General features: G+C 40.8%; 1 protein-coding gene across 1 annotated transcript in view; it reads right to left on the bottom strand.

Annotated features, from left to right (window-relative positions):
- The window catches only part of Parp8 (poly(ADP-ribose) polymerase family member 8), a 173275-nt gene extending 171894 nt beyond the window's left edge, over positions 1–1381 (bottom strand). The window contains exons 1-2 of the mRNA XM_076857302.2: positions 971–1381; positions 782–883 (exon numbers count right to left, since the gene is read on the bottom strand). Coding sequence (XP_076713417.1) covers positions 782–883; positions 971–1076 — 208 coding nt within the window. The 5' untranslated portion in view covers positions 1077–1381. The remainder of the gene's footprint in view (positions 1–781; positions 884–970) is intronic.
- Between the last annotated feature and the right edge of the window lie 16459 nt (positions 1382–17840).

Here is a 17840-nt window from a genome sequence, read left to right on the forward strand (position 1 = left end):
GGGAGGGGATGCTGCGCACCCCCCGCCGGGTGCAACGGGAGGCCGCCCCCCGCAACAAGTGCCGGGTGCCATGGCAACGGCGGGAATTTCCCGGTCGGGCGGCCGGAAGCGGCCCCCGCCGGGCTTCAGGCTGCTAAAGCAGAATCTGATCCCTCTTTCGGGGGAGCAAAATGGACGAAAGGCGACCCCCAGGCTGGAGAGCTGTGTGCCTCGGGAACCCTTGTAATCACTTCACTTTCCGGGGCACTACCTTGCCAGTCGGAGAACCCAGGGAGCCAAAGGGGCCGGGGATCCGGCCAGCGCTGGCCCCGAGGGGCCTCGGCGCCAGGCGCAGCAGAGGAGCGCAGCGCAACGCAGCGGGCTCCATTCCCGGCCACCGCCGCTCAGCCCATTGCGCAAACCCGGCGGGTCCAACCCGCCCCGCTCGGCCGCCGCTGCTGGAACCCGGGAGACTGACTTGGACGCTTCGGGCATCTCCAGGGGCTAGAATACAACGCCCAGCCCCTCCGCCTAGACCTCTGCTCGGGCCACCCGGGTTCTGCCCGCAACGCTGGTGGCTGCTCTAGACTTGGGGGGAGGGGGAGGGGAGACTGGCGCCCCTTCCCCCTTTTGGCTCCCACTCTCGTTGCAGCAGCTGTTGCCAAATGAACCCGGAATGGGGACGTGCAACCCACCCACCCCCAGCCACACAAGTCGCGGTCAGAAAACTGGGAAGGAGGGCGGCGGGCGGGCAAGAGGAAGCTGGCTCTGGGTCCGAGGCTCTGGGAAGGCGAGAACTCACCTGCAAACAGGCAGTCTTTCTCGGCTCTGGACTTCTGGATCACGACGTCGATATCCTTCTGAATTCGCTCTTGCCTTGAACACATCCCCATTAAATAAATCCCTGGAAAAGAAGCAGCCGCTATTTCCACCCCACCCCACCCCCCTCGCACGCTTCCAGCTTTCGTAAATATTCAGTTAAAAATGAAACCTCTGGCCGAGGCAGGGGCTGAAGACGAAGTGGTTTCGGAAGTGATCCCGGGTGAAAGAGGAGGTGGTGGTGGAGGAGGAGGAGGGGGGGGAGGTCGGCTTTGCATTCCCAGATGTGACCGCCCAGCTGCTGCTTGCCGCTGCTGGATTCCAATTTCCTCCCCTTCTGACAATGGATGGTGATGACACCGAGTCTCACTTTCTCCCTCCCCCGCCCGGACTAACGGCCGTGGGGGCCAAGGGTGCAGGGGACCGCCGGAGAGCGATCACCGGCGGGGCGGCGGGCGCCGGCGAGGGGCGAGCCCCGCTCCGACTCACGCGCGCACACCCCTCGCGGCCCGCACGCCGGCCTTCCACACCCGCGCACACTCGCGCCCGCGGGCGGCGACGGCCGTGCCCAGGCTGCTGCAGAGCCTCCCGCCCGCCGCAGACCCTCCCGCGCCCGCCGCCCGGTCACCCAGCCCGGCCGCGCGCCGCCAGGGCTTTAATAGTATCCGCCATCCCGGGCGCAGGCTGGATTTCCCCACCCCCGACCTCCACTCGCGCCTGGAGCTGAGTGACAATGTAGGTAGTGAAGATTCCCTGGGGCTCCCAGCGTTCCCTCCCCCTCCGCCACTTTTATGAATTCGACTCCACTTTCAAAAGGAATTATGAGTTATATGGAAAACCCAAACCGGAGTGGCTGGGAGGGAGAAAGGGGGAAAGAAAAATCTTTTAAATTAAAAATTAAATAAATAAAGTGAACAAATCGTTCCTTGTTGCCACTGCAGGCGAGATGGAAAAAGCCTTGAAATTACTCCAGACACAAACCCTCCGACTCCATGCCCAAGTTTATTTATTTATGTATTTATTTACTTATTTCCCGATTTAATTTCTCCTATGTCAAAGTATTTCCACTTTGGGCGCCCATTATGAAAAGCTGCCCTTTTTGAGGGACTTCTTCCACTTCCAAAGACTCACAATTCTTCCCTCTTGCAAATAAATAAATAAATAAATAATAACAGAAGCAATTAGAATAGAATGTGCCAGCTTCTTCTTACAACTTGAATATCCTCTTGGCTTTTAAAAAGCCACCCTTTTGCCATCTAGCTGAGGGAAAACTCCCGCAACCATGTTCTCTTGTTTAGAAATAAGATGCTGCTCAGATCCTTGCTTCTTGTCCTGCCTAAGGACACCTTAAGCTGATGTCGTTGACCTACCTTTATTGCCACATGTAATTTGAATAGGAGAGTATGTGGACTTTTCTCTACTGAGAAGGCTCCCCACCCCCACCCTGCGTACAATGTCTCATTTTGTTTTGCATTCCAAGTGCCTCGTGCAGTGCCTGGAATACAGGAGAGGGATCTAAATGCTGACTGAATGCGTGCATAGATGAATGCGGTTTCCTTGCAGCCTTTCTTCATAGGTACCCTAGTTTCAATCAGCTTTTCTCATCAGGACAAGTTTCCAAGAATTGACGAACTGGCTCAGACCCTTCCTTACTCAGTCCAGTTCTGATTCTGACATTTGCAACATGATGTTTAGGAGAGTAAGAATGTCATCCCTGATATATGCTCACAATTCTAGCAAATCAAAAGCAAGAGAAAACAGGTTCCAGTTCTTTCATCTTGCAGGAAAGAAAACATCAGTCAAAGATTACTTGTACAGCCACACTCACTATGAGTTGTAAAGCACCTCTGCATTCTCTAGATCCACTGCAGACTTTACTTCTGCTCAGTCCTCTCCTGAAATGTTTCCTGACTGGAGAGGGACAGGTTCAAGTTCTTCTTGGCTATGCTACTTTGTGTAGGCCTCTGAACCGCCAAAAGCACTTTCCTCTTCTCCACATCATCACTGAGTTTCCCAAGTGTGTTCTTTGTCCATCATGTTCTCTACTTTCTCTACAAACCTGAAAATTTATTAGCTCACAAGAATTGTTCTAATAGTTGTCTAGCCACAAGGCTTATATTTTCAAAGTATAACACAAGTAAATTTAAAATAGCTCTAAAGCTACAAAATGTTGTTTGCCTGGATCATCTCTTAGTTTACTACTTACTCTATAAAATAGACCTCCCTGTGAGCTGTCCTATATTTGATTTTCCTCAAGTTTCATGGCTGCCCTGCTTTTGTTAAACAAAGCTAACCTCACCCTATTCATGCCCTAAAGGTGTGATATATTTAAATATTTTTTTAAACCTTGAGGGGTAAGATAAAAAATAAAAAACAACTTTTCTATCTAGTATCCATTTCTCAAGGTCAGCTTCTCCCATAAACAAAACATGAGTGCCCCAGGCTAGATCCTTATAGAATGATTCAAACTCTGACCACAACCCGGGTCCTTACTCCATCTCAGACTCTTATTTAAGTATTGAGCTTCCTACTGGGTGTGGTGGTGCATGCCTGCAATCCCAGTGACTCAGGAGGCTGACGCAGGAGGACTGCAAGTTCAAGGCCAGCCTCAGCAACTTAGGGAGGCCATAAGCAACTTAGTGAGACCCTTTCTCAAAATAAAAAGGGCTTAGGGATTTGACTCAGTGGTAAAGTGCACCTGGGTTCATCCCCAGTACCAAAATAAATAAATAAATATTTAGCTTCCTAGTGCTCAAAAAGCTCCTTTACTGACAATTATAATGACCTTTGAGAGAAGACAGTACTATCCCTGCCTTTATCACTCATATGCACAAACACACTTGCATCCAGGAACATAGCATATGATAGACCTTCATTGTCTTCTTAAAACCAACATTCAGGATGAGGGAGAGTTCTGGTGGTGTCCCATAATAAATTAAAGATAATAATTTATATGTTGGGTCATAAAGTCTAGTTGAAAAACTCATCCATTTAGGAAAATTATCTCATGCCAAAATGTAAATTCCTTGCCTATACCGAAAGACTCAACTGGAGAAATATAAGGTAATGGTCATATAGCATGAACTTCAGCAATGTCATGTAAGTGTGTAAGCTATGTGATGTAAAATAAGTCCAGAATTTATTAAGTACCAGGTACTGCTCTAAAAGATTTACCTATATTAATTCATTTAACATTGACAATAACACTATATAGTAGCTGTTATTATTCTTTGTATTTTACAAGGAGGAAACTGAGGCACAACAGAGTTAATTAACTCCTCAAAGGTGGGATAGGGCCTTCAATGAATGTTTTCCTCTCTCCCAAACTTTCAGCATTTGAACAGAACTTAAGAGAGATAAGTGATCAGTATTTTCACTGGGATGTAGCCAGGTACAGAAGTACATGCCTGTAATCCCAGTGACTTGGGAGACTGAGGCGGGAGGATCAAGTGTTCAAGGCCAGCATGAACCTAGTAAGACACTGTTTCAAAATAAAAACTAAAAAATGTAGGGGATATAGTTCAGTGGTAAATCACTCCTGGGTTCAAACCCACCCCTGTACCACGAAAAAATAGAGTAAAAAGAAGAGAAATCTCTTTGGGAATAAACTGGTCCTGCCAATGGCCGCAGGCTAAAAAAGGAAACCAAGGACACCATATAATAGATTCTAAAGGAGGCCTGAGGCCTATGGCTTCTCAAAATAGTCTCTGCTAGTGGCAGTTTTATTTCCCTTTCTTGTACTGAACTTCCTTTCTCAAATGATCCAACTCTTAGTAAAGTCTTAAGGAAAGAGCCTATCCTCTGCTATTCCAGGGGAATTGAGGGAAAAAAAAAGAGAGAGGATTAGCAAGGGAGGCAGGATTATAGCATCTGTCAAACACATGATGATGTCATGATCAAGGAATGCCCAGCAGCTAGGGTCTCTGGTAGAAAGAGCATCCAATTTGCCCTGTAGCAGAATCAGGGAAAGACAGGGTGGGTCCAAGGAATCCTGGTTGGAAGCAACCACATAGGGACTTTAAACCAAGTTGAGAAATGTTAAGTCACCAGATCTCAAAAATGCTTTTCAATTACTGGATTTATGAAAATTCTCCTTGAAGTAGTTCTTTAGTGGAAAGACATGCATGAAATTCAAAATGCCTGCTGGGTCCAATTGGCCTTTTCTAGTTCTTTTTCTTTTTCAAGGTATTGGGGATAGAAACCAGTGGCACTCTACAACTGAGCATTCCCTGCCCCTAGCCTCCTCTAAATAGAGCAACTTACTTTAGGATACTACTAGTAGTTTTGTGTCTTGTTTTGGGAGAAACTAATTCTGGTTTCTTTAATTCTGGTTATCTTTGTTTACCTCATTGGATAAGTCTAGTAATCAAAGTATGACCAAATCAAAATCAGCTTTGAATAAATTTGAAAAACAGAAGAGTATTTTAGGTGGTTTAATGTGAAATTTATCACAGTTTCATTCTTAACATACCTCCTAACCTAAGGTCAAAGGGAACAACACAATGACAGTGTTATATGACCTTTTCTAGCATTTTACTGAACCCCACTAATACCAAAACTACAGTATGAAACCTGAACTCTTTCTAGTTGCAAGTTTTGCTTTACTTTTGATCCATTTTTTTCACATTAAGTGTTATTTTTCCATTCTTACCCTATGTTAGAAATACCGGGGTATAGCAAGGAATCAAAAGTAGCTCAAAAGTAGCTCAGCAAGGGGCTGGGGAGTCCTTGCCTCGTACATGTGAAGCACTGGTTTCGATCCTCAGCACCACAAAAAAATAAATAAAATAGCTGGGCGCTGTGGTGCATGCCTGTAATCCCAGCAGCTCAGGAGGCTGAGGCAGGAGGATCACGAACGAGTTCAAAGCCAGCCTCAGCAATGGCGAGGCACTAGGCAACTGAGTGAAACCCTGTCTCTAAATAAAATACAAAATAGGGCTGAGGATGTGGCTCAGTGGTTGAGTGCCCCTGAGTTCAATCCCCAGTACCAAAAATAAATAAAGAAAAAATATTGCGTCCATCTTAAAAAAAAAAAAAAAAAAAAAAAAAAAAAAAAAGGCAGCTCAGCAAAATTTTACTTCTGCAGGTTGTGTTACCAAACAAAGTGGCAAACAAGCACACTTGGGTGAGCAATCCACCTGTTTTTATCCCTAACACAACATTGCCATTTTCTCTGGTAGGAGAGGCTCATGGTTACAATCTATGCAATTGGCTAATTTTAAAATTGGGGAGGGCAAAGTGAAGGGATGCACTTAAAATGGTTATGATTGGATACAGGTTGGGAAGCTCAAAATGGATATGATTGAATCTTCCATCCCAGTTAAAGCTAAATACTGTATTCTGGAAGCATCCTCAGTCCCAGGTAGTATAGACTCCTCACCATCTCATATAAACAAACTTCTCAGTTTATACTCATTTATATTAGTTCTTTGACTTGAATACATACTTCTCCTTTTCTTTCTGATACTGGGGATTGAACCCAGGGTCTCATACATGCTAGACAAGTGCTCTACCACTAAGCTATATCCCTAGCCCCTATAAACATATATATATATATATATATATATATATATATATATATATATATATACAGAATATCTTTATCTTGTTTATTTATTTTTATGTGGTGCTTACGATCAAACCCAGTGCCTCACCTGTACTAGGCAAGTGCTCTACCACTGAGCTACAACCCCAGCCCTTTCATAATCTTATTTTGAAACAGGATCTGGTCTTGCCTAGGCTGGCTTTGACTTTTTTGCAATGCTCCTTCCTCAGCCTCCTGTGTAGTTGAAATTACAGGCCACACCTGGTATTCTTTATTTTTATTTTTTTGTGGTGCTGGGGATTGAACTCAAGGCCCTGTGCCTGAGAGGAAGCACTCTACCAACTGAGTTGTATGCCCAGCCCCCTGGTATTCTTTATTTTTCAAAGTATACAAATACTGCATAAAGATATTCTCAGTACATGGAGTACATTAGTACATGAAGTCTCAAATGATTTGAGACATTTGTACACAGACCTTTGTATTAGTACATGGAGTTAAATGTCAAACTCCTAGTTCTATTCCTCACCCTATCAGTAACAACTATTAATAATTACTTATTACTTGGGAATCTTCTCATTCTTGCATTCATATAGCTGTACATGAGTATAAATATGTTGATAGATTTATAATGTAACTTTTAACTTATGTAGAATCAAACAATAGATGCAACATGATGTTTCTACTTGTCTAATAATAACTTCCTACATCAGTGCAAAAAAGATCTACCTCATTCCTTTTAGTCACTGCAGAGAATTGTAACAAATGAATGCACAGGTAATATAGTTTAACCAGGCCTCTGCAGTCATGCTGGTCTTTCCAAAGTGTTTTGTGATTAAAACAATTTGCAATAAACCCACGTCTTTATGCACAGTTTCAGCAGTTTCTTTGGGATAAATTGTTAGAAGTAGATTGACTGGATCACAGGGAACTGGCAATTTTGATAGGTACAACCAAATTGATCTCAAAATTGTTTTATCATTTTATACCCCATCAATTATATTTCTCTGCAACATTCCTAGCAGTAGACACCTTCTGTCTTTAATTTTTTTCTAAACAACTGAATAAAAAAATATTCATCTTATTTTTATTTGAACTTCCCTGTTTATTAGTGAAATTGGGCATTATTCCAACTGCTAAGTGACAATTTGTACAATTTGTTTGTTTGTTTTGATACTGGGGATTGAATCCAGGGGCACTCTACCGCTGAACTATAGCCCCAACCCTTTTTATTTTATTTTGAGACAATGTCTCACTAAGTTGCTCACACTTTCTCCAATTTGTGATTCTCCCGCCTCAGCCTCTCAAGTGGCAGGGATTGCAGACACAGACCATCATAATCAGCTGTATAATTTCTTTGTATGATCACCTCTTATATCTTTTCTGTATTTTCCTATTGAGGTTTCTTACTTTGTATTACAGTATTCATGAAAGGTCTTATATATTCTGGGTAGCAATCCCTTTTCTGTTGTAATCTTCAGTCATACAGAAGTTATAAATTTTTATTTACCAAAAACTTTACAACTCTAAACTAAATACTACCTTCTTAAAAAAAAAAAAAAAAATCTTTCCTGATTTCTCCAAGTCAGTAATCTTCCTTCTTCCTGAACTTTCCTTTTATACAATGTAAATTCCTTCATGGCGGGAATTGTTCTTATTCACCTTAGTAATCACCAAATGCTATATGATGGAGACTATTTTAATAGATTGCGCAGTAGTTCAATGGATAAGCATTAGGTTGATGTGAGGTCTTACTTATTGTCCTTTATTGTTGTTGTTTAAATTCCCATAGATATAGATTCCACTTGTTATTTATTCCTAAACAGCCCTTGAGACAATGCTAACTACATTGGAGATACAAAGTACAGTACTCATTGATTGACTAATTGACTCTCTTTTGTACTGACTTTCAGTATTCATGCTTTCCTTACAACAGAAATATTTCCCCAAGAGTACTTTAGGGGACATTATTTTTATATTATATAATGAGATTTCCCATCAAGATGATCCAAGGTAGATTTGGGGAAAAAGTAGATTGAATAAAGTTAAATAAAGTGCTCTCTAAATAAATTTGGGCCTGAATTATACCTAATGTGGCATTTTTAAAAAGTTTTAGATGATTGAACATTTAGGTTTGTTTATCATTGCTCCCCCTCCCTGACTCTTTGAAAATGTTTACTCAGTAGTTATGTTCATGTAATTTCAATAACACATTTTTAAAATTCAGGTAAAGTTTCCATTGTATGTTGTTTTTCTTCCCTAGAATATCAACTATGAATTTTTTTTTTTTTTTTTTTTTTTGGTACTGGGAATTGAGCTGGGGATGCTTTGCCATTAAACTACATTCCCCAGCCCTTTTTATTTTTTTGTTTTGAAACAGGTCTCACTAAGTTGCTCAGGGCCTCACTAAATTGCTGAGCCTGGAACTTGTGATTCTCTTGCCTCAGCCTCCCAAGTCTAGGATTATAGGCATGTGACACAGCACCTGGCAAAGTTGATTTGTCTTCAGCAAAATAATGCAATAGAAATTTTTGCACCCAGCACTGTGAAACAATTTTAACACTCATCTCAAGGAAAGCTTGTGATGACTGAACTTTGGAGGAAAACAGTCTCAACTTCTGACTCTGCAGCTTTCCAAATATGTGAATCAGGGTGAGGTGCATGATTTTGTTGTTGTTGTTGTTGTTGTTGTCATCTCTCTTTTTATCCATTATTTATTTGTTATATTTTTGCATGCCAGGGACATTGAACCTAGGGCATTGTGTGTACTAAGCAAGCACTCCACCGCTAAGCTACACTCCTAGCCCAGCACAATTTCTAATTATATAAAATCTCAATTTTCTCATTTGAAAAATGGGAGGAACAACGTCTTCCATCCCTTAGCAGTTGTAGGAGAGGGTTAAATGAGATAAACATGACAAAAATACAAAAGCTGTTTATTAGAAATAATTATTGTAGGACCCAGTGGGGCATGCCTATAATCCCAGCATCTTGAGAGGCTGAGGCAGGAGGATCACAAATTCAAAGCCAGCCTCAGCAACTTAGTGAGTGCCCTAAGCAACTTAAATAGACCCTGTCTAAAAATAAAAATAAATAAATAAAGGGCTAGGGACGTGGCTTGAAAATAAAGCACCCCTGGGTTCAATCCCAACTCTGCCCACTGCAAAAGAAAAAAAAATAATTATTATTAAGTAATTAAGGAGCTACTTTTATTCTCTCACATATCAATCCCACTGAATAATTCCTCCTCCCCCACCCCAATTTATCCAGTTGTTTTCTACTTGTACTGTTTGAATTTGTCACAGTTGTAATTCCCTGAATAGGGAAATTCCTCTTATTAATAATAGTAAGTCAAGTGTGCTTGGTGCTATGGGGAATTCAAACATATTTGAGACACTGAGGGAACTGTTCAAAAACTGCCTCCTTGTAGGTTGTTTTCTTACTAGCAGTCACAATCCAATTCTGCCTTCTTGAGATCATGTGCAGGGTCGCTATATTAGTCAGGAAACACTGGTTCCAGGACAAAACTCTAGCACACACCTACAGAGACTTTATGCAGTTTGTTGGCTCATATACCTGGGAAGCATGCTTGGGTGGCCTAGCAGATCCAAGAAGAACAAACAGGCTCAGAGGCTCAGGGAACTAAACAGGGAGCTCAACTCAATCAGAGCTCATTACCTTCCCATTGCCACTTCTGCTTGGCATTCTCATTCTTTTGGGTAATGGGAAAACAGTTCTCTGCTAATCCCAAACCTACACCATCTTGTTTTATTAAATTCAATGGGGAAAGTACACACACACACACACACACACACACACACACAGAGATCTACGTACCAATACCGGATTAAAATAATAGAACGAGCTGCTCACTTTGGATCAAGGGACTATCCACTATTGCCAAGTGGATGAAGGACAATGATTTGTTAGGCCCGCATTCAGTGTTTAGAACTTACTCTGTGTTCAGGGAGAGAGTGGGAAAAGGGTGAAGGCCATGTTTTTTTTCTGATATACCCAGTTCACTCCATTTCTTTAAACTACATCTAGGATAGTCACTCATCTATCTCTTTTGGGAATGAATCAAAACATGAAAAAGATTATTGTATTCTCATAGTGTAATAATTTTAGTTACAGGCTATGCTGCTTATTGTTGCTTCTACTCTGTGATTGCCCAGTGATAACACTTACCTCCCTTCCTGTATGTCTTCCTTTCTTAAGAGGCTAAACCCTGTGCTCAAAGCCTGGGTAATTTGCTTTGTCCAGCAGTGTTTCTCCTATACTTCAGCTAATGTGTGAAAAACAGACACTCAATAAATACTTGTTAAAAGAAAGGCACATCATACTGTTTCACAGTGCAAAATAGAAACGCAGAATGGAAGCATATAACTCAGACTGCTGGGGATGGAGGTTGGAGGTGTGGGGAGTCTTGAGTATGGAAGAAAGAGTAGGAGTGAAGAAAGTGAAGAAGGACATTCTAGGCGGTAGGAGGGCTTGGAAGCAGTGGTGTGCTGGGGTTGGCTTGTACAAACTTCCAAGAACAATTGTGTGCTTCTCTTCCCAGCTCTATAGCCAGTGATTCATGTTGGTATTTTGAAATCAGCCATAATGGGAGTATTTACACCATAGAACTTGGAATCACCACTGGGCCTGGTAGCACACTGGCTCAGGAGGCTGAAGCAGGAGGATCCTGAGATCAAAGCCAGTTTCAGCAACTTTGCAAGGCCTTAAGAAACTTAGAGACCCTGTCTCTAAATAAAACATTAAAAAAGCCAAGGATGTGGCTCAATGGGTAAGCACACTGGATTCAATTCCTGGTATTAAATAAATAAATAAATAAATAAATAAAAGCAAATTGGAATCACCACAAAGTAAGGCTTTTGTTTTTTTCACCAGGGAACTAAGGGACATTTATCATGCTAAGGCATGAAAGAAGAAAAGGGAGAGGAATTTTGCTGTTGATGAGGCTTAAGGTACTCCAAAATTAAATCATGGAGGAACTTATGTGGTAAGCACAGACAGCTAAATTTCTCAGCCACAGAAAGATTGTGAAAGGGAAAGCACGTGGTACTACTTGCTTAACCTCTGCTGACCAGCATCTTCAACAGTAGCTTTGCGTGGCAAAATCGGTAGCATATGGCACAAATAATGACTCTGTATGAAATCCATGCAGTTTTAGAGAAGTTATTGTCTGTCCGAGCAAATCAATCTTAGCCTACAGCTTACCCTGGAGTTATGCCAGAGCCATTCTCAGGTTTCCTGATTCCTGATTCCAGCAGGACCAGGTGTGGCCACGACAGCAGCACCACTTAAATCAGCGAAAGCAGTTCATATATCCCAGATGGTACAAGTCTATTTCCTCATGCCCCTTGGCACACCAGCCTCCTCAGATGTGGATATTAGCAAACTTCCAACAAAAAGGTTGCCAAACCTTACCATATATTTTCTTTTCTGTCTGGGTTATTTTAGGTGTGGTCCTGCCTAATGCTAGAGGTACAAACTAAATGGGTTTGCACATTGCTTCCAAATCTGTGTGTGTGTACATATATATGTATGTATATGTATATATGCATATATATGTGTACACACACACACACACACACACACACACACACACATATATATATATATATATATATATATATAGAGAGAGAGAGAGAGAGAGAGAGAGAGAGAGAGAGAGGGGAGAGGAGAGGAGAGGAGAGGAGTTTATTCAAGAACAAGGGAGGGAGAGTGGGAAGACAAGACTAAAATGCTTTTGAACAGGAAGCATGGCACCTATTTAAAAAGTAAGCTGAGTTCTTTCCACAGTTGTTGAAGTGGAAGCTTATAAAATGGTGAAAGCAGCAGCAGCATATACAAATTGGTTGTCTTGAGAAATTACATTGGAACACTCTTATCAAAGTCACTTTTGTTTTTCACTTAGGGTTTTGTGCATATAAAAGCCTGAGGGCCTTAATAGAGAGGCTCCTGCCAACTTCTGCTTTGGCATCAGAGCCATCAAAGTGCCTTCTTCCCCTTTCTCCAGTTTCTGGTCCCTAAAAACAGCCTACAGAGCTGTAGTTGCCCTGAATCTGACTCCCTGTTGTCTGGGTGCCTTTGACCTTTCTACTGCCCTGTTGCAGGGAAAGTTTTGTGTTTAAAAGTATTGCTCTATGTGTTCAAACTTCTGAAAGTTTACAAAGAAAATCTGTAATAGAACCAGGAATTAGAATTGTATTGTTATCAATTATTGACATGGAAAAGCAGTTACTGAAGATAAACTCATCAAAACCTTATTTTTCTTTTTTCATCTAATGAAATTGAGTCATCAATGAAAAAAAAAATGTCATAGGGAAAATTTTGTTCAAGGGGGTAGCACTGAGGATTGAACCCAAGGACACTTTACCACTGAGCTCTATTCCCAGTCCTTTTTATTTTTTTTTAATTTTGAGATAGGATCTTACTAAGTTGCTGAGGCTGGCCTCTAACTTGTAATCCTCCTTCCTCAGCCACCTGAGTTGCTGGGATTACAGACATACACCGATATGCCTGACTATCAGAGGGCAAATTTCTGTGAATCAAAATACAATTGTATTACATTAACAGTATATAATTTCTTCAGGATCCACAAAGCAAACTATACTTAATGTTGGTATTGAGAATGAATTGAAAAGATCACTTTATTCCTCAAAAATCCTCTTGCCTGTCAATCTGCATGGGAAAAAGTATGCTTCTTAATGTTGTAGGATGTGGAACTCCTTGGCCTCATGCCAAATGGAGGGCACATTGCTGCCCCTTGACTTTGGGCTTATGCACTGACTGTGTCAACTAAGAGTTTGTTTGCAGATACACACCAAGTACAAGCTTGAAATATGATTGTGTAGTTAGACTTGCTCTCTCTCACTTCTGACATTGCCATGAGAAAAACATAGCTTCAGTCATCTGCTAGTTCCTAGAAAAATGAGAGATATGGAAGGCAGACAAGGATCCATCTTGTAACTTAGAGCCAAGTCTAGACTACCCCAGCCTGAGACATGAGTGAGAATTATTTTAAGTCATTGAATTTGGAATGGTTTTGTTACTCAGCACTATTAATTGCTGACTGATATACATGATGAACACCAAACAAATCAATAAAAATGATGCAAAATGTCTATGAGACCATTGCTTGTATAAACTAGAAAATTTCGAGTTTCTAGAAAGGAAAACCCAATAAAAGTACTGGGGTATGGCTTTAATCCCTGGGGAGGCTGAGGCAGGAGGATCTCAAGTTCAAAGCTAGTCTCAGCAACCTAGTGAGAGCTTTTACAAAAAAAAAAAAAAAAAATTACCTTGTGACAAACTCAGCCTGGAAGTCTTTTATTTGGAGACTGAGTCTCCCTAAACTGCTGAAGCTGACTTGGAAATTTCTATGCTTCTGCCTCAGCCTCCTAAACTGGTATTACAGATGAGGGACAATGCACGGGCTCAACAGAACTTAATCACTTGTTCTCATCTTCCATCACTTCACTCACATTTCCATTCTCCCTACTCACAGGTAGTTCAAAAGAAAAAATTCTTAAAAATTACTTTAAAGATCTTTTTCTAGAATGTCAGGTTTCCCACAGAGCTAGCACAGGGCCCTTCTTTGCTGGCTTGGGTAAATGGGACATCTTCTATAATACCTGCTGTAAATCTCCTATTTTTTTTGTAAAGTGACACATTCCAAGTTTGTCACGGTCCCAAGCTCCTGGAACTTCATTCTGCTCCAATCAGTGGATGTGGCCTCCCCTAAGCTGGTTTCCCAGCCCTTAATGCCTTAGGGCATAAAAAGCCCTGAGTCTAATGTGTTTTCTGAAAATCCCAATAAAAGTGTTTTTCCCTGGGCTGGGGTTGTAGCTCAGTGGTAGAACGCTTGCCTCTCACGTGTGAGGCACTGGGCTTGATCCTCAGCACCACATAATAAATAAATAAAATAAAGATATTGTATCTGCTCATAAATTTAAAAAAATGTTTAAAAAAGATATTGTGTCCATCTACAACTAAACACACACACACACACACACACACATACACACACACACACACACATATATATATATATAAAGTGTTTTTCCCTAAAAAAATTTAAAAAGGGATGGGGATGTGGCTCAGTGGTTAAGCACCCCTGGGTTCAATCCCTGGTATCAAAAAAAAAAAAAAAAAAATCACCAACTTTTTACGTAAATGATGCTTTTGTACCTTTCATTTTGACTTCCATTGTGTCACACTCAGCCCATGGCTTTTTTTTTTTTTTTTCAGTTGTAGATGGACACAGTACTTTTATTTTGTTTGTTTATTAATTTTTTTATGTGGTGTTGAAGATCTAACCCATTGCCTCATATGTGCTGGGGAAGTGCTGTACCACTGAGCTACAACCTCGTCCCTAGCACGTGACTTTTAACCTGAAGGGAGAGTCTGAAACCAAACTGACATGATATTTCAAAAATTTATAAAATAAAATTCTTTTTTTTTTATTTTCAATAAGTTCAACTTTATTATAGATTCCACACACAAGTACGATGAAGCATTCTTTGTCTTTTTCTGCCTGGTAAATAAAATTCTTGAAATATAAATAGTTATATGATACAGTATGCATGGACATTATACCAAAATTTTTAGAGTTATTATTTTTGGGTAGTGGCATTATGCATATTTGTATTTAGTTTTTCTTTACTTGTAATTTTCCAGTAATACATAGATTATTGGCATAATTTGAAAACATTTTGATTTGCTACAAAAGAAACAAATTTACTCTGATTTTCAAATTATACTTTTAAAAATGATTTCTTATGTCCCCAAATTGGGAAAATCAGGAATGACAAGAACAAAAGATGAAAAATTAACATTACTACATTTCAATCAATATGGTATTTATTTTACTTTTACTCTATTTTCTTAACTCTTATAAAAAATTTTTTTAATGAACTGTTGCAGAATCCTCTAAGTAAACATTTAGATACTGCTTTCTTGATGTGAGTAGAAGGCTCTAAAAACATAGGAATAGGTTTCACCAGGGTCCAAGAGCAGGGAATGGCTCTTCCATATAAACCTCCACACACCCTTTTGTCCAGTACCATTTTAGGGGTGTCATTAATCATCCCATGGGCACTGATAGGGATTACCTTTGTTCCTCAGGCAGGATGCTTCCTGTTTCTAAGAGGCAGTCTACAGGAGTACTGGAGGGGAAGTTAAGTGTGCCTCACTCCTGGGGTTAGGCTGCGTGCAATCAAAGGCTAAGTGCTGCCTGAGGTTCAGCTAGTTCTTTTGGGCCCCTAACAATACCTCTTACTGTGGGTCTTTGCTGCTTCATTCCTCATTCTTTTCAGTGGCTTGCTTTCTTTTTCCGTTTTTTTTTTTGTTGTTGTTGTTGTTGTTGTTGTTGTTTGTTTGTTTGTTTGTTTGTTTTTAGTGGCTCTAGGAACTGAATCCAGGGCCTTATATCCACTAGGCAGCTCTACTACTGAGCTACATCCCCAGCTCCCATTTCAGTTGTATTTTGAGACAGGGTCTCCCTAAATTGTTCATGCTGGACTTGAATTTGAGACTATTCTACCTCAGCCTCCTGGTTAGCCAGGATTGAAGCTCTATGTCATAGTGCCTGGCCTCAGAGAGGTGGCATTATGGATATTTCTCTTTTTCTTTTTAGTCTGACTCTTTGTATTTTCATTATCTCCCCACCCCCACTCCAGCTCTTCTTTTTTTGTTTTTGTTTTTGTTTTTTTGTTTTAAACTGAAAGGATTTTGGATTTTGGTTTTTGTATGTATGTTTTTGTTTAGAATGAGAAGCCAAGGACAAAACGTTCTGCTTCTGAATACTTGAAGTCTGGAATCTCTCTGTTTCCCCAAGGACTTAGAACTTCAGAAACCAAAGCCAGAACATTATTCTGGGCTTCATCTTTTCAATTCTTTCCCCAGAGGCAACAAGCACAAAGTGGTCTAGTAAATGATTGAAAAGTTTAGGATAGAAGGAGAGAGGAAAAAAATAATTAAATAAATTAATTAGACAAATTAGTGACAATATAGAGGTAGGTAGACATAGGTTTAATAAATAAGGAGGACACTATTTTTTCCATTATTATTATTATTATCATTATTATTGGTACTGGTGATTGAACACAGCTCTACCACTGAGCTACATCCTCAGCCTTTTTTAAGTTTTATTTTGAGACAGAGTCTGGCTAAATTGCTGAGGCTAACTTTGAACTTGGAATTCTCCTGCCTCCGTCTCCCAAGTCACTGGGATGCGGTTGTGCACCACTGAGCATGGCTTAATGATTATTTTTCCGCACTGGATCTAAGAAGGCAGTCATTTGTTCTCCTCTTCTGGAAAATCGTAACCTTCCATCTCTGCCATTCGTTCAGCAGGAAAAGACCAGATGATTGTTGCGATTAACTGTTTAGGAAAACCGGCAGCCACCATTCCCATCAAGCCTTGCAGCCCTACCTTCAATGTGTCTCATCTGCCTTTTTTTCTTGTATGGGATAATTCTCCACTGAAAATTCCTGCTTTGTCCTTACCTTAACCTAAATCAAGTTTTCCCAGAAAGACCTCCCATGGCTTTCTGCAACACCAAGAATTTCCCTTCACTCCATGCTCCAATTCTTTTCCTCTCCCTGCTGCTTTTTCAGATCCACACTGTTTAACTCTCATCTAGGAAGCCCAATCTCTTGGAGTCATATTCTCTTTTCATATAATGTAAATTCTACTTCATTGTAATAGGTTATTGCAATGGTGTCAGACCCTCTGAGAAAAGAGTATTTTACGGAAATAAAAGATGCGATTATGCTCCAGCTTTTCTCACACAATTGCTCACACTTCACACATTTCTCTTTCTCAGCACCAATTTCAAAAAATGATCTTTTTCTCTCCCTTGCATATTATTTGTTTTCTGTGTGCTACCTCACATACCATCTGAAAGTGTGATCAAAACAGTTATGTTTGTGAATACATTTATTTTGCCTTGTTTGTTAGATGAAAGAGGAGTTAACAATAGGTCTCTAGGTTTCTAGAGACAGCCAAGGAAAATATTCTCCTAGCAGTATTTATCTACAGTTCTCCATTTAGGCATAAAATATTTTATAGAGAAATATGCCAGCTGGGCAAAGGTAGCTCATACTTTGTAATCCCAGGCACTAGAGAGGATGAGGCAGGAGACTGAGCAATTTAGGGAGATCCTGTCTCAAAGTAAAACATTAAAAATATAAAGGGCAGGGGATGTGGAGTGGGAGAGCACCCCAGATTACATCCTCTGAACTGAAAAAAGAAAATAAATGCTGCAGCCAAGTAACTGCCATGCAGTCAATACACTTAAAGTAAGTTTACTTAGCATAACTCTATATGGTTGGTGAGAATACAATGATTTAAAAAAAAAAAAAAAAAATTCCAGCCGGGAGCCAGGGTGCACACCTGTAATCCCAGTGGCTCTGGAGGCTGAGGCAGGAGGATCAAGAGTTCAAAGCCAGCTCAGAAAAAGTGAGGTGCTAAGCAACTCAATGAGAC

This window comes from Callospermophilus lateralis, chromosome 5 (assembly GCF_048772815.1).
Source record: "Callospermophilus lateralis isolate mCalLat2 chromosome 5, mCalLat2.hap1, whole genome shotgun sequence".
In the NCBI taxonomy this organism is placed as follows: domain Eukaryota; kingdom Metazoa; phylum Chordata; class Mammalia; order Rodentia; family Sciuridae; genus Callospermophilus; species Callospermophilus lateralis.